This window comes from Nicotiana tomentosiformis, chromosome 1, assembly GCF_000390325.3.
Source record: "Nicotiana tomentosiformis chromosome 1, ASM39032v3, whole genome shotgun sequence".
Classification (NCBI taxonomy): Eukaryota; Viridiplantae; Streptophyta; class Magnoliopsida; order Solanales; family Solanaceae; genus Nicotiana; species Nicotiana tomentosiformis.
Window position 1 is genome coordinate 58,417,831 of NC_090812.1, and position 17,169 is coordinate 58,434,999.

At 32.3% G+C, this 17,169-nt stretch overlaps 1 protein-coding gene and 1 pseudogene across 1 annotated transcript; both read left to right on the top strand.

Moving 5' to 3' along the window:
* The first annotated feature begins 388 nt into the window (after positions 1-388).
* On the top strand, positions 389-5,776 carry LOC104105827 ((R)-linalool synthase TPS5, chloroplastic-like; annotated as a pseudogene).
* Positions 5,777-12,654: 6,878 nt separating this feature from the next.
* Positions 12,655-15,717, top strand: LOC104117038 ((R)-linalool synthase TPS5, chloroplastic-like). The gene is made up of 7 exons (XM_070183643.1): positions 12,655-12,919; positions 13,040-13,298; positions 13,597-13,981; positions 14,061-14,279; positions 14,384-14,522; positions 14,910-15,158; positions 15,277-15,717. Exons 1-7 carry the CDS (start codon positions 12,674-12,676, stop codon positions 15,574-15,576), a joined length of 1,797 nt encoding a protein of 598 aa, XP_070039744.1. The 5' UTR covers positions 12,655-12,673; the 3' UTR covers positions 15,577-15,717.
* Positions 15,718-17,169: the final 1,452 nt, after the last annotated feature.

Below are 17,169 nucleotides of genomic sequence, written 5' to 3' on the forward strand. Positions count from 1 at the left end.
AAGAAATTTTTATAGCAACACAAAGACGATAACATACTTAAAATTATATGTTTCAATAGTTTTTCATTCTTTTAAATATCTTTCGAGTCAAATAATGCAATAAATTGAAATAGAGGGAGTAAGGGAACTAGGAAGTTCTTATTTTCCTGGCCAGCCTTGACAGTCCAAAAAGCATCACAGACCAATTAAGTGTTCCTAAAATTTCCAAAAGATAAAGACAGGTCAAATATATTTGAGGGATTTGACATATATTTTGGGTTGGGAAATGATTTCCATGTGGAAAGAAAACTCAGAGGGTAGGTTTATTTTTATAGTACCATGCTAATTATAAAGACATAGACTTCCTAATTCGCCCACTTACTATTATTTTTAGTTCTATATATCTATTTGCTGTGTCAAAATAAAGAGACACACAAAAAGCATGTGTAAGTTTTTTCCCTGTTATAAAGATGAATCTATATATTTAGATAACATTAAGCTAAAAATATATTCTCTCCACACATTGAAGTGAATCAATATAATGGACGTGGCAATATGTACCGACGTATGGATGCTACACATGGCCACCTCCAAAAGACCTCCGTCATCTACTTTTTTAATTTCCTCTTTCAGCCGAGGAAAGCCAAAAGCCAGCTGCCTCTCTACCAAAACTGAACCATCACCTAATCAGTACTCTGCTATTTCATCTTCAGATCAAAATCCCACTAGACGTTCAGGGAATTACCAACCTACTATGTGGGATTTTGAGTATATTCAGTCCATACACAATGATTATGCGGGAAAATAATTTGTTTAGCACATATTCATGTTATTCAATATAATTATATGCATAATTAATTCGTTGTAATATCATTCAAAAGATTACGTAGCTGATCATCAATTGTAAATGTGTTGCGTAGGGAGAGAAGTATATGAAGCGTTTTAACAAACTGAAGGAGGAAATGAAGAAGATGATAATGGCTGAGGGATAACAAGAATTAGAGAAGTTGGAGCTGATTGATAATTTACAAAGGCTTGGAGTTAGTTACCACTTCAAGCATGAAATCATGCAAATTTTGAGCAACATAAACCAGCACACTTCAGCCACAAGAGATTCATTATACGCCACAGCTCTGAAATTTAGACTCTTGAGAGAACATGGTTTTCATATCTCTCAAGGTAATGTTTTTGCCAAATCAATTTCCTTCTTCTTTCATGCATATGATATTTGGTCATTTTATTTAATTTCTTCCTTGTGTTTTAGATATACTGTACGATTTCAAGGATGAGCAGGGTAACCTCAAGCAGAGTCTCTGTAAAGATTCGCAATGTCACATCTACCGAATTATTATATCAAGAATGAATATAATAGGAGTAATCAAGACAATCCGACAGTCGCATTAGTGGGCCATGCACTGAAACTTCCTTTGTATTGGATGATGTTGAGAGTTGAGACAAGTTGGTACCTTAACATTTATGAGAATATTTCAAATGCTAATCCTCTTCTGCTCGAGCTGGCCAAGTTAGACTTCAACATTGTTCAAGCAACACATCAAGAAGATTTGAAAATCCTGTCAAGGTTACTAGATATATATCTTTTAAGTGACTAATCTTTATATATTTATGAGAGTTGTTCTCATTTTGCACCCCTAAGTTATGTCCTCTTCTATGATTCGCACCATATCCTAGTATTATTTTTAATGAATTAAACCTTATTTTCTTGAAAAATAATAATATTATTTTCAAATTATCTGCAAGGTCAAAACAAGAAAAATAGTTATACAGAAGAAAAACGCAGGTGAGAATGTATGAAATCTGGATGGTGAAAATTATATTAACAACAACAACAACCCAATGTAATCTCACAAGTGGGGTCTGGGGAGGGTAGGATGTACACAATCTTACCCCTACCCTGGAAGGGCAGAGAGACTGTTTTCGATAGACCATCGGCTAAGAAAATATAGAAGAAGTACTGATAGCAAATAATAATCATACAAGATATATATTTAGAAAACTAAATCCAAGAATGCAAAAGAGAAGATGACAGGAGTACTGGTACCAAGTAATAACAGTACAAGATATGTCGTGATAATAAACTAAGGGAGTACTGATGGCAAGTAAAAAAAATACATGATATGTGGTAATAATAGACCAAGGATAAAAGGGATACCATACTAACAATAAAACTATTGAACAAAAAGAAAGATAAAGGGAACTACCTACTAACCTTCTATCCCTAATTCTCGTTATCCACATCTTCCTGTCAATGATCATGTTCTCGGTTAGCTCAAGCTGCACCATGTCCCGCCTGATCATCTCTTCCCAAGACTTCTTTGGCCTTTCTCTACCCTTCCTCGCATCCCCCAAGGCCAACCTCTCACACCTTCTGACTGGGGCATCTACGCTTCTCCTTTTAACATACCCGAACCATATTAGCCTCGCCTCTCGTATCTTTTCCTCAACATGGGTCACTCCCACCTTATCCCGAATAACTTTATTCCTAATTTTATCTAACCAAATATGCTCACACATCCATTTCAACATCCTCATTTCAGCTACTTTCATCTGCTGAACATGAGAGTTTTTGTCTGGTCAACACTCTGCCCTATACAATATAGTCGGTTTAACCATTACCTTGTAGAACTTACCTTTAAATCTCAATGGTACATTCTTATCGCACAAGATATCGAAAGCGAGCCTCCACTTCATCCACCCTGCTCCGATACGATATGTGATATTCTCATCAATCTCCCCATCACTCTGAATAACAGACCCAAGATACATAAAACTCTCCCTCTTAGGAATGAGTTGCGTATTAAGCGTCACATCCCCGTCCGCTTCCTGGGTAACACCGCTGAACTTGCACTCCAAGTATTCTGTCTTGGTTCTGCTCAACTTGAAACCTTTAGACTCAAGGGTATGCCTCTAGACCTCCAGCCTCTCGTTAATACCACCTCGCGTCTCATCAATCAGAACTATGCCGTTTGCAAATAACATGAACCAAGGCACCTCCCCTTGAATTATATTAAGTCGATCTGAAATAAAGGGAAGCCCTTTTTTTAATTTCTACAATACATTTTATTACTTATATTTTGATGTTATTTCTCTTTCCAAGGGCGAAGAATATGTTTTAATTATTATTTTCACAAATGCCTCTGGTTAGTGTTTTATCCCTTAATGTGGGATGTTCCGGCACCAATCCAAATTTAGCCGGGCCTAATGCGGATACTAGAAAGTGGATAGAAAAAAAAGGTTTAATTTGGAGGAGTTGAGATACTCTCTAATACCTTGAATATTTATCTAAGAATATATGAAATATATTCGGTCCAATAATTACTTTGGTAGTTAAAGATTTATTATATTATATAGGTTTAAACCTGATTATTTAGAAATTAATATGCCTGATAATTTCTCTCATACAACATTAGTTTTCACGTAAAGATGGTGGAAGAGCACACGCCTTGTAGAAAAGTTGCCATTTTCAAGGGATAGACTGGTGGAGGCTTTGTTTTTTGCAGCGGGGATAATATTTGAGCCTCAGCACAGCTACTGCCGAAGAACGTTGACAAAAGTCATTGCTTTTGTTGCAGTCATAGATGATATTTATGATGTTTATGGTATACCTGATGAGTTGGAAGTCTTCACTAATGCTATTGAAAGGTAAACTTTAGGGAAGCAGTAAATTTGATATATTCATTTGCTCATTGGTTAACTATACTAATTAATTAATTGCTTCGCTGTCTAAAACGGTTTAACGAAAGATAGGTGCCTGTCCTTTAATTACGACTTTTACAAAGGAAATTGGAGAAATTGCTCCATTACTGGTTTTCTAATTAAATATAAATTCAGATGGGAGACTGCAAAAGCAATGGAACAACTTCCAGACTATATGAAAGTATGTTATGTTGAGCTCTTCAATACTACCAATGAAATAGCTTATGAGGTTCTCAATGAGCAAGGGATCAACGTTCTACCCTACCTTATAAAATCTGTAAGATTCATTCTACTTAAGAGTTATTCTAATTTCTTCATTCTCCTTCTCGTTTTCTGAACCACTTGCATTTTTTAAAATCATGGGTTCATTAGAATTTGATGTTCGTTGAAATTTCACATTTATATTTATGTTTTATGTCAAAAATGATAGTTTTAGTTGAACCTATTAAACTCATGCTACATCTTTTATTTGAGACATGAAGTTATTAATTAATGGACAGATTTGTGCAAATTTTACCTACAAGAAGTAAGGTGGTACTACAATGGATATATGCCAACTCTGGAAGAATACATGGATAATGCATGGATCTCAGTTGCAGCTCCTATGGTTTTAGTCCATGCATTTCCCCTTGTTACCAATCCAGTTCCCAAAGAGGCATTTGAATCCTTAAGCAAATATCCTGACATAATTCGCTGCTCTGCTATAATTTTTCGTTTCGCCGACGATTTAGGGACATCATCAGTATGCTTTTATACCTTTCTCTCAGATAAAACTTACACTTATATTTGACTCCTGAATTGACATTACTTTATGATATATTTCAATGGAGACATTGTGATTGAAAAGGAGATTTCTAATTTATAAACTTTAAGTTTGAAGAATTAATCCAAATAGCCGTTCACTCAATTACTTAAATTAAAAATAGCAGGTAAAGTATAATACAGTATGCATAATTTATGCATTATATATGCATAATTATGTATAATCAATGTATAATTGATATATATGTTTTGGAAAAAATAAACAATGAATATGACCGCCTATTAGTGTAAAGACACCTTTTAATAATTTTCAAAATCGAGTGTACCTTTAGCAAAAGAGCCCTTAAAAAAAAATAAAAAATAGCGAGATTTATAATTAATAATTGAAAAATAGCCACAGTTTCAAAAGTAATAGAAATTTAGTTACTTTTTCATGTAAAGATAAAATCTAAACAAAAACACCCTTAAAAGTCTTGAAAAATTCCAGCATAATATGCTGGAGTTCGAATTTTTTCACATATGAGATTCCAACATAATATGCTAGAGTTCCAACATAATATGTTAGAATATGCAGGAGCTCCATAATTCATGATATTATGCTGGAACTTTTTGGGTGCTGGAGTTCCAACATAATATGCTAAAGTTTATATGGAGGAGATCCATAATCCAGCATATTATGCTAAAGCTTTCTGTGTTTCAGCAAAAAAGTGGCTAATTTTCAATCACTTTACGAACACTGCTATTTTTCAATTACCAGTCCGAAAATTACCTAGCCCGTGCTATTTTCAAGGGCAAAAGTATACATATGAATCTCGTACAACGCTGAAATTGTTTGGCCTTCAAAATAAATATAATAAATAGATATAACAAATTCTATATGTCTCGATTCATTTAATTTATCTATTTCCTATAATTAATTCAGGAAGAATTGAGGAGGGGTGACGTTCCCAAGTCAATTCAGTGTTACATGAACGAAAAGGGAGCTTCAGAAGAAGAGGCAAGAGAACACATAAGACTTCGTGAAAAGGAGACATGGAAACTCCTGATAAACACAGCTCAAAGGGAGAACTCATTATTTTCTTAGACATTCATTAGATGTGCAGTAAATATTGCAAGAACGGGTCAAATCATTTACCAGCATGGAGACGGGCATGGAATTCAAAATTTTGAGATTAAAAATCGCATTTCCAAATTATTTTTTGAGCCTATCAGAATTCAATTCCATGAAGTCCTATCCTAATTTTGGTTTTTTTATCTTTAAATAAATAGCTAGTTATATTTATTGTTTACTTTTTTTAGCTATATACATAAATTTTACATTAATTATACACTATTATATACATATAATACAAAACTTATGCATATATTATATCTTTACTGCTATTTTTTGACTGGGTGAACGATTATTTGGGTTAATTCTTTAATGCATTTCTTATCAAGAAAGATCACTGTGAACAAAAAAGGACAAAAAACACTACGTATCTAAACTATTATGAATGGAAGGGCCAAAACAGCTGTATTTTGGGTAGCTGGATGACAAGTGTGTCTATGTTATGAGAAATGTGACTGCAAATAAAGCGCAGCCTAAAGAAATGAAGACGTGATTTATCTTATGAGAAACGAAGACGTTATTTAACATGACGAGGGGCTACTCAACAAGTTTGGGGGCCAGGCAAATTTTAATCTGAGGCCCTTTTAAAAAAAATTCTATATATTTTTAGTTCAAGTAGATTTTTCTAGTTTTTTTAGTATAAAATTACTTCAAATTTTTCGCATAAACCATTTAATCTCTCATGTGCAATATCGATCTTAAGTAATAGAACCTGATTCAAGAAGTAGATAAATTTATATTAATTTCTTTTTAATGTTTCAATATACTTGTTGCAATGATGAAAACCTGAGGAAAAAAATAGAGATTAAAAGTGTATTACGTATTTTCTAATGATTAATGTAATCCTTTTTTTATATAAAATATTTTACTTTTCTACTTTGAAATACTTAATATTTTCTTAAAAAGATTTGGGGCCTCACGAGAAGAGTTGTGGTGGGATGAATAGTATATCTCCTTTTTTAACCGAAAGTATTCGGTCTCAGTATTTTGAATGAAAACAAATCCCTTCTCAGGAACAGTTCTCACTTTAATGAAGTTTATACTGTACGAATTCGAATTAATCAATGCCTAAATACCGGACATCAAATAAAAATTGAAAAATAAAAATTGGGGCCCTAAAAATTCTGGGGCCTAAACCCACCGCTTTAGCGGCTTTACCCTCTCACCGCCCCTGAACATGATTTGATACATAACACGTCCACTATAGAGAAAATCAATTTTATTTTAGTAAGAAATATTGAAAGGAGTAACAAGCCCATTAATTCTTAACCTCAGTTTAATTCTTGATGAGACTGTTTCTATATGTCTCGCCTCTTAAGTCTCTTCATCAGAAGCAAATTCTATTTCAGTCCTTAGGATCTAAGGGCCCTTGAGTACTTTAATTGAGCCAACTTTGTATCCACAAAATGGATTCAAGAATTCTCTAATTTTCCCTAGCTAGGCTAGCCGCTAGCTATTTGAGTACTTGAAAACGAAATGCAGAATAAATTATAACAAAATTTGGAAAATTTCCTAGAGGAACATGATATGATGAACTACTCCAATTTGATTTCGCTTTCGCCCTTTTCACCGAAGTTATAAATAGTTTTTAATTTAATTTTTTAACCGATGTCCAATATCCGTATCGGGACCGACTAATTTAGACTCGGAAAGTCTCACATTTGGGGTTAAATGCCGTTTTAACAAATGCACTCGATATACGTAGGGCTAGAACTTGAGACGAGGAAAAGTACTTACCACTCTATCACGAACCTAAAATTCTATATTCGTCACCGTTGACGAATGTACATTTATAGCTAAAATGTGCTTCACATTTTTCCTTTTTTGAATTTTTTTTGCCAAATTTATATGGCTCTCCGTGAATTTTATATCTTTATGTATGTGGCTCACGAAAAATAAGACGTGCTATATGTCTACTATATTGAATTAAGATTTAAGGTCATGCCTATACATACATGGTCATGAACTTAGAGAAATAGATATACTATATGTATATATACATATCTGCACAGTTGGAAATTGGGTCCAACCATCTAGGAAATCATCTAGATGGATAAGTATATGTAATAATTTCCTTTTTCAACCATCTAGGAAACCTTGGACAATCAAAAATTCTAATTGATCAATCAATGGAGGGCAATTAATAATTTCACCAATTAAGAGCCTGTTTGGCCAAGTTTTTGGGAGATCAAAAATATATTTTTTTTGGGTAAAAAAATTACTTTTTGAAAATTTAAGGTGTTTGACCAAAATAAAAAAGTACTTTTTAACAACAGCAAAATCAGTTTTTCTGCTTTTGGGGAAAAGCTACAAATTCTAGCTTCTTCCAAAAAGTAGAAGCAGAAGCAAAAAATTAATTTATTCAATACAAAACTAACCTTACAATAAATTTATATTTCAGTTTTTCTGTTTTTGGGGAGAAACTACAAATTCTAACTTCTTCCAAAGAGTAGAAGCAGAAGCAAAAAAATAATTTATTCAAGAAAAAAATAACCTTACAATAAATTTATGTTTTTCAAATTATCCCTCATTAATTAATCATTTTTTTTATTTTTCTTTTTCTTTTCCTTTTCCTTTTCCTTTGCCTTTCTCTTTTATTTCTACTATATATTTCTTCTCTTTTTGTTTTTAATCATAGTTTTATTCTCAATTTTAAATTATATTGAATGATATATTTTGACACATTTAAATTATCATGTAAACAATAAGTAATACCAAACACTCAATGTTATTGCTTTGGAATAACTATATTTTATATTGATTGAAAATTTTAATTTATATTTTTACTTAACGTTTTACATTTTAATTGAATTCTTTTATAATAAATATTTAAATTTATTTTTATTTCCTGAATGATACTAATGGCAAATTAAACTTCAACTGTCCTTTTTCATAATTTGATACTTAAAAGTATTTTTTAAAAGATTGGCCAAACACAATGAACTTATAAAAAGCATTACTCAAACGAATAAGTCAAACACAAACTGCTATGCAAAAGTACTTTTTCAATAAATACTTATAAATAAAAATACTTTTTAAAATATTGATAGCTTGGCCAAACATTGGTACCCATGCCAACCCTTAAAATACATGTTTTCCTCTTTCAACGGCAGAAAGTCATCACTTTCAATCAAAAGCCGACATCTCTACAACTGTTGTTGCTACATGCACATTTTAAGATTTGAATATTATGAGTTCGAATTTAAGATTCTATTATAATATATTTGTACTTATCTAGTAGATTTTCAACACATATACAAAATTTATGCAGAAAACTTCTAGATTTGGGGTGTGTTTGGTATGAAAGAAAATATTTTTTCAGAAAATGTTATCAAATTTTTTTATGTTGGTTGACTTAAATGTTTTGGAAAACAATGTTTTCTCCGACAAAAGAAGGGAAAACATTACCAAAATTCTTTTTTAACCTTCTCCACTCTATTCCCCATCCCTACCAACTCCCACCACCCCACCCCCAAATCACCACCCTACCCACCACAACCCTCTACCCCCACCACACCCACCCACCTCTTTCATTTCAACAAAATGATACTTTTTTAATGATGTAAAATTAGTATTTTCTTTTATTTCAACAAAATGAGTATTTTTTTTTCATGATGTAGAAAAAATATTTTCTTTTATTTAAACAAACACAAGTACTTTCTTTTCATGATGTAAAAAAAATTAGTTTCATTTATTTCAACAAACTAAGTATTTTCTTTTCTTGTAATAGAAAAATATTTTTTTTCCAACAAAATAAATACTTTCTTTCAAGATGTAGAAATTTTTTTTTCTTTTATTTCAATAAAACAAGTACTTTCTTTTCATGATGTAGAAAAAATAGTTTCTTTCATTCCACAACTAAGTATTTTATTTTTCTGAAATAGAAGAATTTGTTTTCCAACAAAATAAGTACTTTCCTTCAAGATGTAGAAAAAATATTTTCTTTCATTTTAACAAAACAAGTACTTTCTTTTCATGATGTACAAAAAATATTTTCTTTCATTTCAACAAACTAAGTATTTTCTTCCTGAAATAGAAACAATATTTTTTCCAACAAAATGAGTACTTTATTTTCGTGATTTAGAAAAAGTATTTTTCATTCATTTAAAAAAAGAGTACTTTCTTTTTATGATGTAGAAAAAGTATTTTTTTTTATTTTAACAAAGTGAGTATTTTCTTTCAGTTTTCATGATGTTGAAAAAGTATTTTCTATTTCATTCAACAAAATGAGTAATTTCTTTTCACTTTGTAGAAATGATACTGTTTCAACAAAATAAAGTATTTTCTTTTTAGTTATCGAACTCAAATTTCAACGTTGTTCTTGTGCAAAAAAATAAAGTAGCACATTAGTTCCTTTTGATTTGTGTGAATTTTGAAAAGAATAATTAAATTGTTAAAGAAAATAGAATTGGAGGGGGGGGGGGGGGGGGGTTTACAGGAAACATGAAAATTTTTGGGAAGGTGGGTTGAGGAGAGTAACATAAAAAATTATTTTCCTAAAAATATTTTATACTCTCTAATCAAACATTAGAAATTACTTTCTGAATAAAGCTTTTCACTCGCCAACCAAACAAGGGAAAACACGTGATAAAATAACTCATTTTTCATGAAAAATATTTTTCTTCGTACCAAACACACTCTTGATGAACCCATAAATTCTAGATTGTATCCCCTTGGCTGGCCGGTGGAGAAAAAAAAAAGAACCCTCGGGTTCACTCTACTATTTCAAGAAAGCTTTCATATATTTTTATGGCAGTAGTGCACCGAGTATTTATTACCTCTTATCAACATATGTATCCGGAAACATTTACTATTAGAAATTCGGCAAAAACCGACCAATTTTGGTCGGTTTTTCAAAAAAAAAAAAAATTTATTTTTTTTTACGAAACCGACCAACTTTGGTCGGTTTTCTTTGGTGCAAAAATGTATTTTTATGTCCTGCGAAATTTATGTTTCAAGAAATCGACCAACTTTGGTCGGTTTTTCAATTAAAATAAATAAAAACTAATATTAAAAAAATCGACCAAAATTGGTCGGTTAATTCGGCCGGTCATTTAAAAAAATCGACCAACTTTGGTCCGTAATTTTACTTTTTAATAAAATCGACCAACTTTGGTCGGTTATTTTCATGCGAAAATATAATTAAAGAGTATAAATCAAATAAAAGACAGTCTTAAAATAAAATTTATCAATGGTCTAGTGGTAGAATAGTATCCTGCCACAGTACAGACCCCGGTTCGATTCCCAGATGGTGAATTTTTTTATTACATAATTAAAATACCGACCAACTTTGGTCGGAAAAAACCGACCAATTTTGGTCGGTTTTTTTTGCAATATCTTTTTTTAAAATTTAATTGACCGACCAAAGTTGGTCGGTAATTTCGGACCAACTTTGGTCGGTATGCCTTTCCGACCACAAAAATACCGTCCACACGTAAATGGTCGCGTTTTGGTCGATTTTTGGCCATTACCGACCAACGTTGGTCGATTTTTTTGGTCGGTTTTTACCGGATTTCTAGTAGTGATTATTCATTAATGCTACTATGTGTGATTTTGGTTTTATTCCGTCCATAAAAAAATGAATATATGGTAAATTTGTTTTGCAGGCAATCTTTTATAATTGTTTCTGTAATTCAAAGATCTGAAGTTCAGAACAATATAGTTAGTGTTTGGATATAAATTTAGTTGAAACTTGAAAAATAAGAGTTTTTGAAAGTTGATCGAATTTGTGTGTTGGACATGTATTTTACTTGAAAAAATATTAAAATTTTGTGAGTGAAAGATAAATTTTCACCCAATAATAGGCCCAAACCAATTTTTGAAAATTTCAAAAACTTTCTCATAGTTCTTTCAAATACCACAAACAAATAATGTTTTCAAATTTGTTTTTGAAAAAAATAGCCAAATTCAATATCCAAACGGGAGATAATTTGACGATTCAGAATTGGGCTCAACAACTTGGTAATCTCACCGAGGTGCCGGATCTATAACCACAACGTCTTACCCATCGGATCAACCATGATAGCTATTATCGCGTCGGATCTGTAGCCATGATGCCTTAACACAATTTTTTATTAGTTCATTCCAAAAAGAATGACATGTTTTTATATTTAAAAATAATTTTATTTTAAACTTTCTATTTTATATATTTTATGAGAATTAACTGCCAGTATATTTGTCTCCAATCTCCATCTTGAGGATTCTGATGACCTGCTCCAAGCCTTTCTAAATGAAGCAACCACAATCATTTTTAGTCTAGGACCAGATGACTCGCACACAAAAGTTCTTTGCTCTAAAACTAAAGTTTAACTGAAAAGCCCTGTTGATTTAACTACGGTGTAAAAACAAAAACAAAACTCAAGTATAATTAATTTATTAGACCGCCGTTTGTCCACTGTGGATATAGTTAGCAAAATAGGGATGACATTCTAGTAGAAGTCTTACTCATAGGAATGAATTGACCAGTCCATCGCCCACTTACCAATATTCAAAGTGAAATTATTTTAGTTGAATTCAAAGTCTACTGCAATAATTGCTAATGTCTGTGTTATGCTTAACATTCACAATCTTTTGCTGCCTAAGAAGATCGACGCCTCCTCAAAGCCCTCTGCTGATGAGGATTAATTAGATTGGAGCGATTTGGAATCGGGCTATATGTTTCCTATCATTAGTCCATATAGAGTCAATTTTATGAATCTTTTAATAGTCAAAATTTAAGTTAGCTTAAAGTCTTAAGTCATTAAATAATTAAATGATAATTTTGTCCGATATATAATTTATTTTTAAAAGATAATCAATTTCGATAGGAATATTTCAATCCTATACCATGCATGAACGCGAGATACTTTATGCACCGAACTGTCATTTTTTCAATTCAAAGTCTACTTTAATAATTACAAATTCATCCAATATAAATTATTAGTCATCAAAGTTCTAGTTATTTCAAAGTCCAATAATCCAGGAAGAAAATGATAGTACTACTAATGAATATAACACGTCCCATTCATAATAGACGAATCTGCGACCTCTCTCTCTATATATAGCAACTTTTATTTGGGGGATCCAACCAAATAAAGAATCTTGTAAAACATAGAACTGAATATATCAATGGAGGCAGTATTCAACAACGTAGGGATACAGTCCATGGCCACCTTAATAGGGTTAAGAAGACCTTCAGCTACTCTTTTTTCCTCCTTGAGCCGTTTAGGACAGCCATCACTACTTGTATCAAAAGCCTGCCTCTCTAGTGGCACGATAGCTGAACCAAATCCCATTATTATTAGACGTTCAGGGAATTACAAACCTTCTATGTGGGATTTTGAATATATTCAGTCCATACACAATGATTACGTGGTATATATATTTTGTTTTTGTTATACACACATTCTTTCATAACTGTTCTTGTTAATTATTCAAAAATCTGCATATATTGTATAGTTAATTGTATCATTAAGATAAGTAACCTTTGCATAGGGAGAGAAACCTATGAAGCGGTTTGACGAACTGAAGAAGGAAATGAAGTTAATGATGATAGAGGTTGAGGGATTAAAAGAATCAGATAAGTTGGAGCTGATTGATAATTTACAAAGGCTTGGAGTTAGTTACCACTTCAAGTATGAAATCATGAAAATTTTGAGGAGCATACACCTAAATGCAGCCACCGGAGATTCATTATATGCCACATCTTTGAAATTTAGACTCTTCAGAGAACATGGTTTTCATATATCTCAAGGTACGTAGTAATACAATTTTTGACAATCTTTGATCTTCTTTCATTATGATAGTGGTTAGTTAACAGTATTTCTTAAAAGCAAATTTTGGTTAATGTGGAGGTTGCCACATACAGTTGTTTTACATGTTTGATTGTTAATGTAGGGACATACATATATACATACAAGCAATAGTTACTTTAAGAATGTAAAATAATTTTTCTGTACATAATTTAGGAGATACTATGTATGTTTGAAAGAATATCTAATGAAGTCAACCTTCTAGGATTTGACCATCATATATATTTTCTCGTGTTCTAGACATATTCAACGACTTCAAGGACGAAAATGACAATCTCAAGGAAAATAGTTGTAAGGACACAAAAGGTTTGTTACAATTATATGAAGCTTCGTTTCTCGCTACAGAAACTGAAATCACTTTGAAATATGCAACAAGATTCACAGCGGCACATCTAAAGAATTATCTAAGCAATCATTGTGATCATAAAGACAATCGAATGGTCGCATTAGCGCAACATGCCTTGGAACTGCCTAGGCATTGGATGATGCCAAGATTAGAGACACAGTGGTATATAAGCATTTACGAGATTATGTCAAATGCTAATCCTCTGTTGCTCGAGCTTGCTAAGTTGGACTTCAACATTGTTCAAGCAGTACACCAACAAGATTTGAGAATTCTATCAAGGTGAGATATATTTTAATTAAGTGGATTAAAGTTAAATAAGATGATTTGGTTTTATCCTATAATTTTTCTTCATGTAAAGGTGGTGGAAGAGCACATGTCTTGCAGAAAAGTTGTCATTTTCAAGGGATAGACTGGTGGAGAATTTATTTTGGGCAGTGAGGATAGAATTTGAGCCTCAACACAGCTACTTCCGAAGAATGTTGACAAAAGTCGATGCTTTTGTTGGAATAATAGATGATATTTATGATGTTTATGGCACTCTTGATGAGTTGGAAGTTTTCACTGATGCTATTGAAAGGTTAGTTACTTTTGGGAAAGGCAGCTATATATATCTCTAGTTAATCACCTTTCTCTTCTGTTTGTCACGTAAAATTAATTTGATATATGATAATATAAATTCAGATGGGAGATAAAAGCGATAGAGCAACTTCCACACTATATGAAAGTATGTTACCTTGCACTCTTCAATATTACCAATGAAATGGCATACGAGATTCTCAAAGAGCAAGGGATCGACGTCCTACCCTACCTTACAAAATCTGTATGATTCATTTTACTTAAGATTTTTCCTTCTTTTAGTACGTACCCTTAATTTCATCTAGCTATTGTTCTCTCTTCCCAAACCGCCTCTAATTCTCTCCTGAGGCATTTTCAATATTTAAATTTGATGTGTTTAACTTTTAAGCTTTTCATCATAAGAATCAATTGTATTTTTGAAATTACGGGTTCAAAATTTAATATACATTGAAAACTTACCGAAATTTCACATATATAGCTATGCTCTAACCTATTAAACCCATGCGACATCTGTCTCAGCCTTTGCAATATCCCCACCCCACCCCCAAAACAACAACAAAAAAAGAAATACTACAAATTTTAAAAATAATCAATTTATTTGCACTACTAATTATTTGAGACATGTTATTAGTGGGCAGATTTGTGCAAATCTTTCATACGAGAAGCAAGATGGTATTACAGTGGATATGTGCCAACTCTGGAAGAATACATGGACAACGCATGGATCTCAATTGCAGTTCCCATGGTATTAGTTCATGCATTTTTCCTCGTCACAAATCCAGTTCCCAAAGAGGCATTGGAATCATTAAGCAAATATCCTGACTTAATTCGCTGCTCTGCTATAATTTTTCGTCTTGCTGATGATTTAGCGACATCATCGGTATGCTTTTAAACCTTTATTCTCTCATATAAAATTAATTTATACGACTCCTGATTTATAATTATAAACAATATCTGTGTCTCATTTATTTATTTATTTATTCTTATAATTAATTCAGGATGAATTGAAGAGGGGTGATGTTCCTAAGTCAATTCAGTGTTACATGAACGAAAAGGGTACTTCCGAAGAAGAGGCGAGAGAACACATACGTTTCTGTATTAAGGAGACATGGGAACGGATGAACACAACTCAAAGGGAAAACTCGTTATTTTCTGATACATTCATCGAAATTACAAAGAATATCGCAAGAACAGCACATTGCATGCATTTGCATGGAGATGGGCATGGAATTCAAAATGGCGAAGTTAAAAATAGTATCTCCAAAATACTTTTTGAGCCTATCACTCCATTATATTAAGAGGTCCCAAGTACTTCGGCGCCTAAACAGTCTTCTCATTACTATTAAGTGTGTATGAAAATTATTATGTACTGCATCTATTATCAAAAAATAAGACTCTAAACCTATGCTTGTGCAAAAATAAAATAAAAAACAGCATCTCAACGTAAGGCACCTCTGTTGCCCAATTATTTTTATGACTGATGTGTTTTTTCTTGTGCGTCCAACTGCGATATAACTCCTATAACGTTAAAAATTGGATTTGTTCATGGATTAATTTTGCTTTGCAAAACTCTATCAGGCCAATTCTCATGTGCCCGAACTCCACTCTTTATTCATTAGCTCATTAATAGATTAACTTCTTTTGAAGTGCATGAAGATGAAGTTATTCCCTTTTATCTCAATAGAAAAGAGTCCGTCATTGTTAAAAATATATTCACTTTCTTCCTCAACACAACTTACGGGTAAATTGGTAAATTAATGAACTTGGACGTGCCTATCAGACCAAGTCCATCGACGGTTAACTAAAATATCAATAGCTTGAGCATAGGCGGATCCATCATTTATGCACCACTACCTGACCAACGTTGATTTGGTCCTATAAAGTCACACCTTTTTTTTTTTTACCTTACTACCTCTTTAAAAGATACAAAGTGGTTTTCAAGTTCAAAAGGGTTTTCAAACCGAAAGTGATAAAACATTGTGTTGATTTTTTCATAGTCGCCACTTGACATTTGGTTTCGGTGAGCCAAGTCACCGTTTTAAGAAAATAATTTTTCCTCTTAAAACACATTTAGATTCCAAAACTAGTTTGCACCATAGATTCTAAGTAAGGTGTTCATTTGACTCCGGGAGAAAGTGTTAGGTATTCCCCAAGTTCCGTAACTAGTACGGTTACGTATGTGATCAAGTTAGCTTTAAAGAGTACTCTAATTAAGGTAAACACACAAAAGAAAATAAATACAAAGAGGTTTAAGGTTGTCCTCGCCTAATAAAAGAAAAAAAAAAGGAAAGAAAAATCCTAAACTAACCTACACTATGCTTCCTCCACGACGCTCACCACGTCCTCCAAATACATGTACTACGGCGCATTCCCTAGATAAAATAATAATTAAGGGACAACCTCTCACCTCGAATATAATAAAGGAAAGACCTAAAATTTGCTTATCCAAATGTGGTCGGCCTAATCAAGTAAAGTAAAATAATTAATATGATAAATTCAATTTTTCATCCTAATGTACAAACCCCCGTATTCAAAGCAGCGAGAATTCCAATAGATTTACTTAATTATGTTAAATTAATTCTTTGTCATCAAAATAGTAACTGTGAAGCCTTAAACAATCATCTCTTAATGCTGCAGTGAAACATGGAATCAAAACCTCATTTTAACCATCAAAAACCCATCGAAAACGTATTTAAACTAAACAACATACAAACAATAATCATCAACAAAAAGCAAATAATACTAAGACATTAAAAAACAGAGCAATGATATATTAATTCATACGATCAACAAACACAACAATGTGTTTACCCAAAAAACGGATAACAATTGAATTTATATACATTTTTAAGGATACGTGATATAACTTGACACAAATTGAGAATATATAT

Coding starts and splice junctions, on each gene's coding strand:
- LOC104117038 (XM_070183643.1), top strand. CDS start 12,674: ATGGAGGCAGTATTCAACAACGTAGGGATACAGTCCATGGCCACCTTA. Junction 14,280..14,383: donor TTCACTGATGCTATTGAAAG/GTTAGTTACTTT, acceptor ATATAAATTCAG/ATGGGAGATAAAAGCGATAG. Junction 15,159..15,276: donor ATGATTTAGCGACATCATCG/GTATGCTTTTAA, acceptor TAATTAATTCAG/GATGAATTGAAGAGGGGTGA.